At 35.6% G+C, this 13498-nt stretch overlaps 1 protein-coding gene across 1 annotated transcript in view; it reads left to right on the forward strand.

The window, feature by feature from the left end:
- The window catches only part of RSRC1 (arginine and serine rich coiled-coil 1), a 439307-nt gene that overhangs the window by 243840 nt on the left and 181969 nt on the right, over positions 1–13498 (forward strand). The window contains exon 8 of the mRNA XM_084989968.1: positions 2518–2569. Within this exon, the coding sequence (XP_084846094.1) occupies positions 2518–2569 (52 nt within the window). The remainder of the gene's footprint in view (positions 1–2517; positions 2570–13498) is intronic.

Here is a 13498-nt window from a genome sequence, read left to right on the forward strand (position 1 = left end):
GGTGATGTAGTTATAAGGATCCTGAGATTGGAGTAAGAAATTCTTAGTTTTAGTCTATTATTTACTGGTAGAGGCAAGAGAGCAAACTGCTCTTTTTCCCAGTTTTTTTTTTTTTTTAATCTTTGAAGTACTAATCCTGTATTATAGATTGTTAGAGGAATTAATAAAATATAAATATGTCTTAACAGATATTTTCATCATTAACACCAATCCTCAGGACTATTTCTTTAGGGATGGTAATCGCCATATTTTCAAGACTGTGGTTATAACTGGGGAAGAGAGGGTGCTGGGATAGACGGGGGTTTTGTGAGGTAGAAGACTTTAATGTTTTTAATATTTTATTGAACGTGAGTACTCATCATTTTGTATATTCATCTTAAATATGTGTTAATTGTTAAAAAATAATCTTTCCTTATGAAATACCTATAACTTTCCCATGAAATATCTTGAGCAATAAAGTGTCTAACATTTTTCTATCAAAGGACAGTGCTTACTAGGATATTCGGAAATGTCTGCTCCATAATATGAGTTTGCCATTCTAGTTAGGTTATATTGCACAAAGTATTATGTTTCTACTCTGTCTGTAAGTAGATGGCAGAGATAATAGACTGATTTGGAATTGAATCTGGCTCTTAGAAGTACTGTTTGTTCTACACAGTATTTGTCTTTATGGTAACTTAAAGTCTCAGGAAAAAGGAAGACATTTTATAGCCCTAGGCTTGCATTTCTGCATGACAACAATGAGCTGCTGAGCCCCAGCTGCTTTCTTTAGCTAGGCCACGTGTTCCTTGATACTGATGTCAAATGTCATTTGCCTTTCATCATTATAAATGTTTGTGTAAATTGCTTGGCTCCTATAGGCAGTTTCATTTATAACTGTTAGAAAGATCACATTTAGTAGACAGCACAGTCTTCTACTGATATTTTGCTATGATATTTTAATTTTATGACACATTTTTAATATTTATAACTGTAAAGCACTCTTATGTTCACTTCCTCTACAAACGTATGACAAAGTATTTTTTTTGTTTGTCAGCTTCTCCTTCTCTCTCAATCAGTCCTTTCATGATACTAATTAAATACTTCTCAAATCTAGTTCTTCCTGTCCAACTTTTCTGCTACTACTCCATCCCAGGCCCTCACCTGGAGTTCTTTAAGTACTCCCTAACTGAGCTCCTTGCCTTCTGCCACATTCTTTTCAATTCATCTTCAAGTATATTGCTAGACTGATCTATCAGAGTGCAGATATCATCGCGATGCTCCTCTGTTTCAAATTCTTCCACACCTCTCCATCTTCTATGGCAGGGGTCAGCAAATTTTTCCCTAAAGGTCTAGATAGTAAATATTTTAGGCTTTTCTGGCCATAAGTTTCCTGCCATAAGTTTTCTGGCCATAAGTTTCCTGCCACAAATAATTGACTCTGCTATTGTTGAGATGGGCACAAAAACAACTATGGACAATATATAAACAAATGGGCATGGCTACGTTCTTATAAAACTTACCTACAAAACCAGGCCTAGGCCATAGTTTGTTAACCTCTCTTCTGTGATATAAAAGGCTATCCCTTCCTCCCTTTCTATCATATCTGCTATTCTCCCATCCTGTTTCTTACAATTTATTTAGAAGCACTTTTCAAATTCTTACTTTTCTGATCACAATATCTTCTTTCTATATCCAGCTACATAATTCCTTTCATTCAGACTGTTTTTTTCACAAAGTATGCAAATATATCTCATAGAATGTTAATTTTCAAATGATGGTATATAAACATGAGGTTATTTAGTCATTTGTTGACATTTTTATAAATGTATTGTGAAGTAAAGTCTTAAGTATTAAAAAGTTTTTAACAGACCTTTCATAAAGATCATAACCTTGATACAATCCATGTTATAGTCAGATGCCATCAATATGATATCCAAAAGCAGTTTCAACATTATCAACTGTATTGGATCAAAGTTCATTGAGAGAGTAATTTTATGACAGTTACTAGAAATTAAAAGCAGTAACTCACATTGTATCCTATCTTTCTCACAACTGCTTCTTTTAAATACATTAAGGAAAGCAGAAAATAATTTGGTTTTATGATATTATTTGCCTGAGACATTGGACCTTAAGTTACCATTTAAATTCTAATAGATCTTTTCTCATGTTTCCATAAGCAAATACACAGCTCGAGAGTATGTTGTTAAGTGTGTGGGGTTTGCCTCATTATTAAATTGCAGTTATTTAGGTTGTTGCTGATTGGTATGTGTCGGATGATAAATAAGACCTATCCCAGTAAAAAAAAAAAAAGGAAGAATTTCATCTTGTATCATAATATTGAAAAGTGTGATTTGATTACTAGAGTAAGAAAGTAGATTTGCAGAGCTACTGTGATAGAATTTTGTTAAGATATGGGTGAATATTAATACTGATTATGATAAAGTTCTCTAAATTTTCTGATACTCAATAATGCATTAATTTAAACCTCCATCTATTAAAACTAACTTGTAAATGTTTTTTATGGTTGATTTTTAGCCACCAGCTGAACAGGCCAAAGCAAGACTACAGCTGGTTCTTGAAGCTGCTGGTAAGTGTTAATAATAAACTTTATTTAAATGAAAAAATGTGAAATTAATCTAGCATGCTTATAGATGGGTCAAAGAGCAACACATCTGTATTTTCATATAGCCTCACAAATTTACAAGATTTATGTATGGCCGTATTTTACCTCAAATATTTATTGCTATAGTATAATATTGAAAGGTTGTTTTTCACCTTTTTATTTATAAATTTGGTTTTGATTTCAGTTTTAATTTTGATGAAGTCTAGTGTGTTGATTTTTATCTTTTATGGACTGTGCTTTTTGGTGACATGTTTGAGAAAAATTTTATATTTAAGACTGTGAAGTATGTTTATTTAGTTTAAGGTGTGAGTTTTAGATGAAGGTTTTCATTGTTCTAAAGGAAATGAGATAAATGTCATTTTATAATTCCTCCACTTATATTGGGCTAATTCATTGGACTATTTGTTCTGGATACCATTTCATCTTAAAATCCTATATATTGTAATATCCAAGTTGCACAGTAATATTAAGACTTGATTTTAGATTATAGTACCCAGATTCATGCAGACATTAAATACTTTACATTTTTAAAAATATGAAAGATCCATGTTATCTTTTCCAAGTACTGATACTTTACTCTGAATCTTAATATGCTCCTCAGAAACTATGTAACTTATTCAAATAGTAAGTTGTCAAGATCAAAGGGAGAATTAGAATAATATCACCAAAGTAGTAAATATTTCTAAAAATTATTTACTTTCTAAAGATATGTAAAAAGTTTACAATTTCCAGTCTAAAAATGAGAATTCTATTTTAAGATCAAAAATATGTTCAGACTACCAAATGATAGTAGATATATTTTAATATTCATTGAGAAGATACCTATGTGCATATTAATTCAGGAATTTATTGCATTAGCTCCTTCTATTCCCACCCAAAGTGTGCATTGTCTAAAGATTGGGAACAGCAGTGTACATGGTATATTAATTTCATAAATCATTAATTGAAATAACTTGACATGTAAAAATAAATATTTTTGTCTGTGAATCGCTATGCCACCTCATATTGCTTTAAAAATCCCTTACTTGGGGGAGTTCTCCTATGGCACAACCAACTAAGTTGTCACTGCAGTGGCCTGGAAATTTTCACATGCCCTAGGCATGGCCAAAAAAACAAACAAAAGTTACTTATTTTTATGTGTTGATCTTACTCATTTTATCTTTAATTATATATAAAACATGATTTATTAAAATGCAGTTTATTAGATTTTTCAATTTCTTTTTTTATTTTATTTTTACTTTATTTTTTATTTTTTTGTCTTTTTTAGAGCCGTACCTTAGGCATATGGATGTTCCCAGGCTAGGGATCAAACTGGAGCTGTAGCCGCCAGCCTAGGCCACAGCCACAGCAACACCAGATCTGAACTGTCTGCGACCTACGCCACAGCTCACAGCAATGCTGGACCCTTAACCCACTGAGGGAGGCCAGGGATCAAATCTGCATCCTCATGGATGCTAGTCAGATTTGTTTCCGCTGAGCCATCATGGGAACTCCCATTATTGTTATTATTGAGAACTTGTGGCCATAGATACTGGTTGAGCTCATTAACCACTGAGCCACCACAGGAACTCCAGATTTTTCAATTTTTAACTCTCCAATAAATATACTATAGGGTAAAGCTACTTATATGATTCTCTGTTATTTATATAGTACACATTCATTCTTCAGTGGCAATTTGCTTTGAAGAAATATTTCCAGTTTGTAATTAGAATATTGACAGATTTTTCCTTTAAAGGAAAATATTATTGGTCCTTAGTCCAGAAAATATTTGTTTTTATTAATGCAACTATAAAGAATTTTATTTCATAGTTTTTTTTATTTTATAGTTTTATAGTTTTCCTTATCTTTTTTTGACTTATGAGTATTTTTTAAATTATTACTCAAATGAATTTATCACGTCTGTAGTTGTATAATGATCATAACAATCCAATTTCACAGGATTTCCATCCCACAGCCCAAGCACATCCCCCCACCCCCCAAACTGTCTCCTCTGGAGACCATAAGTTTTTCAATGTCTGTGAGTCAGCATCTGTTCTGCCAAGTTCAGTCTATCCTTTTTTCAGATTCCACATGTCAGTGAAAGCATTGGATGTTGGTATCTCACTGTATGGCTGACTTCACTTAGCATGATAATTTCTAGGTCCATCCATGTTGCTAAAAATGCCATTATTTCTTTCCTTTTAATGGCCGAGTAGTAGTCCATTGTGTATATGTATCACATCTTCTTGATCCACTCCTCTGTCCATGTACACTTAGGTTGTTTCCAGGTCTTGGCTATTGTAAATAGTGCTGCAATGAACATTGGAGTACATGTGTCTTTGCGAGTCATGATCTTCTCTGGATAGATGCCCGGGAGTGGGATTGCTGGATCAAATGGTAGTTCTATTTTGAGTTTTCTGAGGAATCTCCATACTGTTTTCCACAGTGGTTGCACCAATTTACAATCCCACCAACAGTATACTAGGGTTCCTTTTTCTCCACACCCTCTCCAGCACTTATTGCTTGTAGACTTTTGGATGATGGCCATTCTGACTGGTGTAAGGTGGTTTTGATTTGCATTTCTCTAATAATGAGTGATGTTGAACATCTTTAATGTGTTTTTTGGCCATCTGTATGTCTTCTTTGGAAAACTGTCTGTTTAGATCTTCTGCCCATTTTTTGATGGAGTTGTTTGTTTTTTTGGTATGGAACTGCAGAAGGTGTTTATAAAATTGGGAGATTAATCCCTTGTCAGTTGATTCACTTGCAAAGATTTTCTCCCATTCTGTGGGTTGTCTTTTTGTTTTGTTTAGGGTTTCCTTTGCTGTGCAGAAACTTTGGAGTTTGATTAAGTCCCATTTGTTTATTTTTGTTTTTACTGTCATTACTCTAAGAGGTGGACCCAAGAAGATGTTGCCGTCATTTATGTCAGAGAGTGTTTGGCCTATGTTTTCCTCTAAGAGTTTTATAGTGTCTGGTCTTATATCTAGGTCTTTAATCCATTTGGAGTTTATTTTTGTGTATGGTGTTAGGGAGTGTTCTAATTTCATTCTTTTCCATGTAGCTGTGAAGTTTTCCCAGCACCAATTACTGAACAGGCTGTCTTTTCTCCAGTGTATATTCTTGCCTCCTTTGTCTTAGATTAGTTGACTGTAGGTTTAATTCTGGGCTTTCTATCCTGTTCCACTGAACCATATTTCTGTCTTTGTGCCAGTACCATACAGTTTTGATGTATAGTTTTATAGTATAGTCTGAAGTCCAGGAGCCTGATTCCTCCAGCTCCATTTTTCTTTTTCAGGATGTCTTTGGCTATTCTGGGTCTTTTGAGCTTCCAGACAAACTTTAAAATATTTTGTTCTAGTTCTGTGGAACATGTCCTTGGTAATTTGATAGGGATTGCATTGAATCTGTAGATTGCCTTAGGTGGTATAATCATTTTGATAATATTGACTCTTCCAATCCAAGAGCATGGTATGTCTTTCCATCTATTTGTGTCATCTTTGACTTCTTTCGTCAGTGTCTTATAGTTTTCAGAGTACAGGACTTTTGTCTCTTTAGGTAGGGTTACTCCTAGGTATTTTGGATGCAAGGGTAAGTGAGATTGCTTCCCTAATTTCTCTTTCTGCTCTTTCATTGTTTGTGTATAGAAATGCCATTGATTTCTGTGTATTAATTTTGTATCCTGTGACTTTGCCAAATTCATGGATGAGCTCTAACAGTTTTCTGGTAGAGTCTTTAGGATTCTCTAGCTATAGTATCATGTCATCTGCAAATAGAGATAGTTTTACTTCTTCCTTTCCAATTTGGATTAGGTTTATTTCTTTTACTTCTCTGATTGCCATGGCTAGGACTTCCAAAACTATGTTGAAGAGTAGTGGCGAGATTGAACATCCTTGTCTTGTTTTTGATCTCAGTGGGAATTCCTTCAGCTTTTCACAATTGATAATGATGTTAGCTGTGGATTTGTCATATATGGCCTTTATTATGTTGAGGTAGGTTCCCTTTATGCCCACTATCTGAAGGGTTTTTATGTGAAATGTGTGTTGGATTTTGTCAAAGGCTTTTCCCGCATCTATTGAGAGGATCATATGGTTTTTATTCCTCAGTTTGTTAATGTGATGTATCACACTGATGGATTTGCAGATATTGAAGAACCCTTGCATCCCTGGGATAAATCCCACTTGATCATGATGAACAATCCTTTTAATGCATTTTTGGATGCAGTTTGCTGGTATTTTGTTGAGGATTTTTGCATAGATGTTCATCAGTGAAATTGGGCTGTACTTTTCTTTGTTTGTGGTATCTTTGTCTGGTTTTGGTATCAGGGTGATGGTGGCCTCATAGAAGGAGTTTGGGCGTGTCCCTTCCTCTGCAATTTTTTGGAATAGTTTTAGAAGAACAGGTGTTAGCTCTTTTCTAAATGTTTGACAGAATTCACCTGTGAAGCCATCTGGTCCTAGACTTTTGTTTGTTGGAAGATTTTTCATCGCAGTTTCAATTTCAGTTCTTGTGATTGGTCCATTCATCTTTTCTTTTTCATCTTGGTTTAGTCTTGGAAGATTGTACTTTTTTAAGAATGTGTCCATTTTTTCTAGGTTTTCCGTTTTATTGGCATACAGTTGCATATAGTATGATATTTTGTATTTCTGTGATGTCCGTTGTTACTTCTCCTTTTTCATTTCTAATTTTATTGATTTGAATCCTCTCTCTTTTTTGCTTGATAAGTCTGGCTAAGGGTTTATCAATTTTGTTGATCTTTTCAAAGAACCAGCTTTTTGTTTCATTGGTCTTTTCTATGGTTTTCTTTGTTTCTATTTCATTGATTTCTGCCCTGATCTTTATGATTTCTTTCCTTCTACTAACTTAAGGTCTTGTCTGTTCTCTCTCCAGCTGCTTTAGACGTAAGGTTAGCTTGTTCATTTGAGCTTTTTCTTGTTTTCTGAGGTAGGCTTGTATTGCTATAAACTTTCCTCTTAGAATGGCTTTTTCTGCATCCCATAGGTTTTGGAGTGTCGTATCTTTGTTATCATTTGCTTCTAGGTATTTTTTAATTTCCTCTTTGATTTCTTCAGTGATCCATTGGTTGTTTAGTAGCATGTTGTTTAGTCTCCATGTGTTTATGTTTTTTTGCGTTTTTTTTTCTTGTCGTTGAATTCCAGTCGTATAGCGTAGTGGTCTGAAAAGATGCTTAATATGATTTCAGTTTTCTTAAAGTTACCGAGGTTGGATTTGTAGCCCAGGATGTGATCAATCTTAGAGAATGTTCCATGTGCACTTGAGAAGAATGTGTATTCTGTTGCTTTTGGATGGAATGTCCTATAAATATCTATTAAGTCCATCTGGTTTAATGCTTCATTCAGGGCCTGTGTTTCCTTATTGATTTTCTGTCTGGATAATCTGTCCATTGCTGTAAGTGGGGTGTTAAAGTCCCCCACTATTATTGTGTTATTGTCAATTTGTCCTTTTAAGGTTGTTAGCAGTTGCCTTATATATTGTGGTGAACCCATGTTGGGTGCGTAGATATTTAAAATTGTTATATCTTCTTCTTGGATTGATCCTTTGATCATTATATAGTGTCCTTCCTTGTCTCTTAAAATATTCTTCATTTTAAAGTCTATTTTGTCTGATATGAGTATTGCTACTCCAGCTTTCTTTTGATCCCCATTTGCATGGAATATTTTCTTCCATCCTCTCACTTTCAATTTGTATGTGTCCCTAGAAGTGAAGTGGGTCTTTTGAAGACAGCATGTGTATGGGTCTTTGTTTTGTATCCATTCAGCCAGTCTGTGTCTTTTGGTTGGGGTGCTTAGTCCATTAACATTTAAGGTAATTATTGATATGTATGTTCTTATTTCCATTTTATTAATTGCTTTGGATTTGTTTTTGTTGCTCTTTTTTCTTCCCTTCTTCTCTCGTTCTCTCCTCTTCTGGTTTGATGACTATCTTAGTGTTGTATTTGAGTTGATTTCTCTTTGTGTATCAATTGTAGATTTTTGGTTTGTAGTTATTCGGAAGTTTTGATGTAAGAATCTATATGTATTTGAGATTGTTTTAAGTTGTTGGTCCCTTAATTGCAAGTATATCTCCAGTGTTCTCCATTTGTACCCACCTCTTCTCATGATTTCTGATTTTGGTGGTATAATTGTGCATGGATGTTTTCATATCTTTACTGTATATATACCTTTACTGGTGAGCCTTGTCATGTGTGGAATTTTCGTTTCCTGTTGCTATGTTTTCTTTTCTGCCTAGAGAAGTTCCTTTAGCATTTGTTGTAAGGCTGGTTTAGTGTTGCTTAATCCTCTCAACTTTTGCTTATCTGTGAAGTTTTTGATTTCTCCTTCAAATCTGAATGGGAGCCCTGCTAGTTAAAATAATCTTGGTTGGAGGTTTTTTCCTTTCATCGCATTAAGTATATCATCCCACTCCCTTCCTCCCTGCAGAGTTTCTGCTGAAAAAATCTGCCCATAACCTTATTGGGATTCCCTTGTATGTTATTTGTTTCTCTTCCCTAGTTGCTCTCAGTATTTTCTCTGTGTCTTTAATTTTGGTCAGTTTGATTAATATGTTTCTCGGTATATTCCTCCTTGGGTTTATTTTATATAGTACTCATTGTACTTGCTGGATTTGAGTGAGTGGTTCCTTTCCCATGTGAGGGACGTTTTCAGCTATTATCTCTTGGTATATTTTTTCTGTCCCCTTCTCTCTCTCTTCTTCTTCTGGCACCCCAATAATACAGATGTTGGTGCATTTAACATTGTCCCAGAGTTGTCTGAGACTCTCTTCATTTTTTTTTCAATCTTTTTTTCTTTTCTGTTCTGCACCTGTAATTTCTACTATCTGTCCTCCACCTTGCTTATTTGTTCTTTTGTCTCTGTAGTCTGCTGTTAGCTGCTTCTAGTGAATTTTTTATTTCAGCTATTGTATTTTGCATCTCTTCTTGTTTAAGTTTTATATCTCGTATCTCTTTGCTCAGTGTTTTCCTGTAAGTTATCCATCTTTGCCTTCAGTTTATTTCCAATGTCTTGCATCATCTTCAGTATCAACAGTCTAAAGTCTTTTTCCTGAAGGCTGAGAATCTCCTCGCTTAGCTGATTTTCTGGGGTTTTTCCTTTCTCCCTCATCTGAATTATAGTTCTCTGTCTTTTCATTTTTATAGGTTTTTGGTGTGGTAACCTTTTTATAGATAATAGAGCTGTAGCCTCTCTTACTTCTGGTGTCTGCCCCCCTTGTGGTATGGGGGGCTTGCTGTAGGCTTCCTGATGGGAGGGGCTGATGCCTGCCTACTGGTAGGTGGAGCTGATCTAATCCCTCTGGTGGGTGCGGCTTAGGCTTAGTCTCTCGATGGGATTAGAGGCAGCTGTGTGCCTGAGGGGTCTTTAGGTAGCCTGTTTACTGAGGGGCGGGGCTGTGATCCCACCTGGATTGTTGTTTGCCCTGGGGCTTCTCAGTGCTGTCTTACTGGTTGGGTCAGATTTTTCCAATATGGCCACCTCCAGAGAAAGGCATGCTGCTGAATATTCCGAGAGCTTTGCTTTCAATGTCCTTCCCTGACAACAAGCCACATTCACCCCTGATTTCCCAGGAGGTCCTCCAAGAACTGCAGTCAGGTTTGACCCAGATTTCTATGAAGACTTTGCTTTGCCCTGGGGCCCAGTGCACGTGAACGTCTGTGTGTGTCTTTCAAGAAAGGGGTCTCCATTTCCCTCAGTCCTGTGGAGCTCCTGTGCGCAAACCCCACTGGCCTTCAATGCCAAATGCTCCAGGGGCTCTTTGTCCCAGTGCCAGATCCCCACATATGAGAGTTTGATGTGGGCCTCAGCACTCTCATTCCTGTAGCTGAATCTCTGTGAGCCAGTTAGTTTCCTGTCTGTGGGGCTTCCCAACAAGAAGGTATGGGGTTGTTTATATCATGAAGTTGCCCCTCCTTCCTCTTGATGTGGCCTCCTCTTTGTCTTCTGGAGTAGGATATGTTTTTTAAGGTTTCCGGTCCATTGGGGTGAAGAATGCTCAGCCTTTAGTTGTGAATTTTGTTGTTTTTAGGAGAGAAGTTGAGCTCCAGTCCTTCTATTCCACCATCTTAATCCCATCTCCTTCCTTATCTTTTGATATGACTTTGAAGCATATTATTAAACAGATCTGACAGTACAAACCTCATAGTGTATATCAGTCCCAGCTGTCAACCCTTGTTTTTAATTTTATATTTTAAATTTTATTAGGGATAAATAGGGAAGTTCTATGAATTTGACAAACATGCAAAATATTATGACAATTTTGAAATTAAAGAATTTCCATTTGCTCCCATAATCAAAGTACAGACCTTACTTAGATGTAGCATTATTTATTTAATCATTTTCTTCTTGTGAACATTTATATTATCTTTAGCTTTTCTCTCTTATCAATAACACTATGATGCAAATCTTGTTTTAAATTGTATTCTATATGAAATATAAAAAGTCCGTTATTTCCTTGGAATTGGTTATTATAGAAATGAATTTATGATGTTAGAAGATTTTAATATTTAGAGTAACTTTTTATACATTTTTACTATATTGTTTTGTAAAAGGATTGTGCTCCTTTCAGTTGTCACTGGTTAAGAAACCATTTTGCCAGATTTTGCTTTATGTTGCCAGTCTCACGAATGCATTGCCTTATAACATGAAAAAACATATGACCCTTTGAGAAACATCCAGTATTGTAATTTTTCTTTTTCTTTTTTTTTTTTGTCTTTTTAGGGCTGCACCCATGGCATATGGAGGTTCCCAGACTAGGGGTCAAATTGGAGCTGCAGCCTATACCACTGCCACAGCAAAATAGGATCCTAGCCCCGTCTGTGACTTACCCCACAGCTCACAGCAACACTAGCTCATTAACCCACTGAGTGAGGCCAGGGATTGAACCTGCATCCTACAAGGATCCTAGTCAGATCTGTTTCCACTGAGCCATGACAGGAACTCTCATTATTATTATTAATGGGAACTTGTGGCCTTGGGGAAGGGAAGTAGATGGATGGATGGATACAGAAGCCGTAATCAAATATAGAACTTATTGTCAAGGTTCAAGATCTCTGTTTCAGTGTTGAATCGAGGTGTTCATTGTATTATTAAAAATAAACACAATACAACATTGTCAGTCAACAAAACTCCAATGTAAATAAATAAATAAATTTTCCATTGGAGCATCATATTTTGGTACCATTAAAACAGAACAATCAAAAAATACATGGGAAGTGTTAAGAAAAAAAAAACCATGCAAAATAAAGTAGAGGGGAATAGAAGACTTACATGAGCTCAGTTTGTTAAGGCTTGTGGAAAAATTCTAGCCTGGTCCTAAGATTGAGGTAGCTGTGTCTGATAGCTCCCATTCTGTCTCATTGGAGTTTACTTTAGTTCCCAGGGAAAACACCCTCAGCTTTGGGGCCTAAAAATTAGGTACAGGGAAGAACTTAACTCTGTATGCTAGATTCTTGAGGCAGGATTTATTTCAGCCTTATTGTAGCCATAATCTGGTAGATAGGTTCATATGTAGAAATCTTGCTAATTCGACTTAAGTCTTTTACTCTGTGGGTCCTAGAAGAAAGTTTCATATATAACCATTACATTGTTATTGATTTAGTAAATGTTAATAATGCTCTTGGTTTGGAATTAACATACATTTGGAATTAACATACATTAAGGCAACAATTATTAGTGGTATGATTTTGAAAAACATATGTATGAGTAAAATAATATTAAGCAAAATGTAACCACAGGGTTATCATGTATCTTGTGCTAAACATGAATTTGTAGTCAGAGATTTTATTGTACTTGTTAGCATATTTCGTATGTACTAAACTGTTAGCATTTTTATACTTTGCTATGCTTAGTCTTCAGATTTAGGTAGAATCTTTTTTCAGGTTTATTGCCAAATTGCAGTTGAAATGAAATTTCACATCTTTTGTTTAACTTTTCATTTGAAGGTGGTGTGTAGCTTTAGGTTTTGCCCAGAGTTTTGTGTGTGTGTGTGTGTGTTCCTACAAATGCAGTAGGACACAGAAGCTTGTAAACCTGTATAAATTTTTTTTTTTTTTTTGTCTTTCTGCTATTTCTTGGGCCGCTCCAGAGCCATATGGAGGTTCCCAGGCTAGGGGTCGAATCGGAGCTGCAGCCACCAGCCTACACCAGAGCCACAGCAACGTGGGATCCGAGCCGCATCTGCAACCTACACCACAGCTCACAGCAACGCCGGATCGTTAACCCACTGAGCAAGGGCAGGGACCGAACCCGCAACCTCATGGTTCCTAGTCGGGTTCGTTAACCACTGCGCCACGACGGGAACTCCCACCTGTGTAAATTTTTAAGATAGAATCTAAGTTATAACTTCAGCTAATGATTTACACTATGATATTGAGTAAATCCAATTAAAAACCCTCTTGGCCGTGCTTGCTTTCTTTTTTAAAAAGTACTTTTACCATTTTCCCATTCATTAAAAATCAAAACCTTGAACTGTTTATCTTTGACTTCTTTATAAACAATCATTCATCCAGAACTAATGACTTATTTTTAAATTTTTTTATGGTTATCCCTCTATCATCTTTCCCACTGCCAACTCTAGATACCAAATAATCCATCAAAAGCTTAATCTATTACCTCTTAATTAGTCTCTTGCTTCAATTCTGTTGCTTTTCCAGAGAGAGGGTGGTGAATAATGGAAGGGTTCTAAGCTTGTTGCCACTATTCACTCTTTCTGTGACCTTCAGTAGTTTAATGTTTATTATTTTGCCAAAACAGAGGGTTTTTTTAAATGAAATATGACAGATGTATATTTTTCTAGCTCACTATAGTTCTTTCCATTTGAAAAGTAATTTATTAAAGTGAAATTAACATAATATATACTTAAACATAATAAAGTGACAGTTGAGTGGCATTAAAATACATT

The sequence above is a fragment of the Sus scrofa genome, chromosome 13, assembly GCF_054392235.1.
Source record: "Sus scrofa isolate SSC_HxYL_T2T_F1_AM1 chromosome 13, Sscrofa_HxYL_maternal_Yorkshire_Landrace_v2.0, whole genome shotgun sequence".
NCBI classification, from domain to species: Eukaryota; Metazoa; Chordata; class Mammalia; order Artiodactyla; family Suidae; genus Sus; species Sus scrofa.